This window comes from Atta colombica, unplaced genomic scaffold (assembly GCF_001594045.1).
Source record: "Atta colombica isolate Treedump-2 unplaced genomic scaffold, Acol1.0 scaffold133, whole genome shotgun sequence".
Classification (NCBI taxonomy): domain Eukaryota; kingdom Metazoa; phylum Arthropoda; class Insecta; order Hymenoptera; family Formicidae; genus Atta; species Atta colombica.
In genome coordinates this window covers 336109-338932 of record NW_017259221.1, presented here as the reverse complement: position 1 = coordinate 338932, position 2824 = coordinate 336109, and the positions used below count along the sequence as shown (strand labels likewise).

At 28.0% G+C, this 2824-nt stretch overlaps 1 protein-coding gene across 1 annotated transcript; it reads left to right on the top strand.

Moving 5' to 3' along the window:
* The first annotated feature begins 1301 nt into the window (after positions 1-1301).
* LOC108684315 lies at positions 1302-2388 on the top strand. Its single transcript, XM_018188578.1, has 3 exons — positions 1302-1685; positions 2041-2142; positions 2224-2388. Exons 1-3 carry the CDS (start codon positions 1302-1304, stop codon positions 2386-2388), a joined length of 651 nt encoding a protein of 216 aa, XP_018044067.1.
* The last annotated feature ends 436 nt before the right edge of the window (positions 2389-2824 follow it).

Here is a 2824-nt window from a genome sequence, read left to right as displayed (position 1 = left end):
GGATGCTTCTCGAATTCAATGTCATCTAACGCAGAGAGAATCAAGGAAGAGTGGAGCGAATAGCGTTCTTTTCTCAGTAAAATGATATAAATGTATAACATAAAATACTTTTTCTACCTTACTTTATAATTTTTTCTTTTGGAAAATACGTTTTTAAACAATGATGTGAATACCGCATGAAGTAAATCTAATGGACAATGCCCATTAATAAAATAATTGTTCAGCACACTACAATTGTAGTGAATACACGTTTTGTCTCTTATATTTATTAAAAGTAATTATATCATTAATCATCAATGATTATATTATCGCTGATAATATAATCATTTAATGCGATATGTAAATATAATGTGAAGACTGTCAATGCACTATGTCATTGCATTATTTTTCATTTATTAACAATTATACTCTCACCCTATCTCTCACACTTTCTAAAATATTGAAATTCATAATATAGTTATCTTTCTTAACACATAACAATTACGCAGATTACATAAAGACATAGTGCGTTCTCATAATAATTCAGAGTAGAAATATAAGTGCTACGGAACTACGTCGGGGTAAAATACACAGTCGTATAATTTATTAATCCGCAAGATTGCACTATAAACACAAAGGAGAGAAGAAAATGAACAGAAACTAGAAATATTAAACGTAATATTCTGTCTGAGATACTAAACGTTGCCATAATGTGCGTAATATTGCTACCTAGAAGTTCTTCCCCAGTTGTATGAAATTCTTCATAAAATCGTGAGAAAAGAGCAGAAATATTAATGACAGAAATACTCTTGTGTGAAAGAGAACGACGGCTTTCCATCTAACATGAAAATCGCACCGACTTTGGACAGAGTTATTGCTTTTCTGAAGATAGATTTATTATTCGCTTGTTGTTGGCCTCTGCCGCGAACTGCTACAAAGTTTCAAATTATTTGTGATAGAATATTTCGGTATTTATCCATGGTGAATGGTGCATTCATGATTGTTGAGATAATATATTCAATTAGTAATCATTTAGACAATGTTTTATTGCTTATGCAATTAGCTTGTGCGTTGGGCATCTTTTGTGAAGTTCCATTGCAAATATTTTTATTTACAAAACAACATGATCGTTTGCAAGTAAGAAAAAAATTAAATATTTTTATTATGTCGACTGAATAATGTAACAAGTAGCATACAAAACATATTATTTTCTACCGAATAATCCATAAATCTATATTTAAGTATAAAATTTTATGCAATGTAATATTAAAGTTGTGTAAATAAATTAAATCTTAATAAATTTACAGAATGTAATTTGCGAGATGGAAGATTATTACAAGCAAGCTAATACTGAAGAAAAAGATGTATTTCAACAATACATTAACAAATATATTTTATTTTATGGAACTACGTTAACATTAACTACTGCCATAACTTTCGCTGGTTGTCTCATAGTGCCATTAATTCGGTCCCGCAGGTTTCCGCTAGAAATAGAATATCCATTTCGCGTTGATTATCAACCTATAACGGCGATGCTCTATTTTCATCAAGTACTTGGTATGTATCAGGTTACTTGTCAAGTGAGCGCAAATGTTTTCCTCGCTCTTCTAATATGGTACACAACGGCTCGCTTTGAGATCTTGACAAATAAATTCCGCACAGTCATCAAGTATTCTGATTGGAAAACATGCATACAAGAACATCAAGTAACTCTAAAGAAAGTATTAAAAAAATACAGATTAAGAATTATCTTTAGAATCAAATAAAATTATCACATTTCTTTATTACAAAGTTTATTCCTCATATAAATGAATCGCAAAATTCTTCTCTATTATATTTCAAAATTATAATTAAATTCTCCCTAACAGATTTGCAAAAGAAATGAGTAGTTCTATCGCACTCGTAGTGTTATCATCGCTCGGTGTTAGTACTATAGCGCTGATATTCGGCGGAGTTACATTTTTAAGCGTGCGTATATTTGTTTATTGTAATACAATTATTATACAACACTACTGAATAATTTCTGTCTGTATTTCTCATTAAAAAATTTTTGTTAAATAGCGATTTCCGCTATCCGTAAAAATTCAGTATATAATTGTATGTTTAACATCATTAATAAAAGTATTTCTGTGCGCTTGGCCGGCTGATCATCTAATGAGAATAGTAAGTCTGAAAAAAATGACCTAAAACTGGATATTATGACAAGTAAAATATACATACATATTTTTTAAATATATATTTTAGAGTTCTAATGTTGCTGAGGCAGCCTATGATTCATTATGGTATAATCAAAACATTGAATCTCAAAAGATTATGTTACATACTTTGCTACAATGTCAACGAGCTGTAGTTATATCTGTTCCTGGTTTACTAAAAGCTTTAACATTTCAACAATATACTTCTGTATGAGAACGCTTTATACTGCCTTACATGTCGATCTTTATAATTAATCAAAGTATAACATAATTTATGGTACAATGAAGAAAGTACTTCCACATAAAATACAAAAACATAAAAACATAACATTTTACCTTATAAAAGAGTATGCATGTAACTACTTTACATAAAAATAGCATCGAAAAAATTAAAATTAATAATATTTTTGTTTTTTAATAGCTTAAATCATTTTTACAATTATATCTGTCACCAATTTTGATTTGATAAACAACATCTTATTAAATTATAAAAAAAAACACATCTCATTATAAAAAAATATATAAAATTAAAAAATTTAACTTTGTACTATATAATTTTTATAATAATTCAATCACTTTTTTTTTAGTTAAAATATTATTAATATAAAAAAACATAACACAAATATTTATGAAAAAATGTTTTTGTTCTC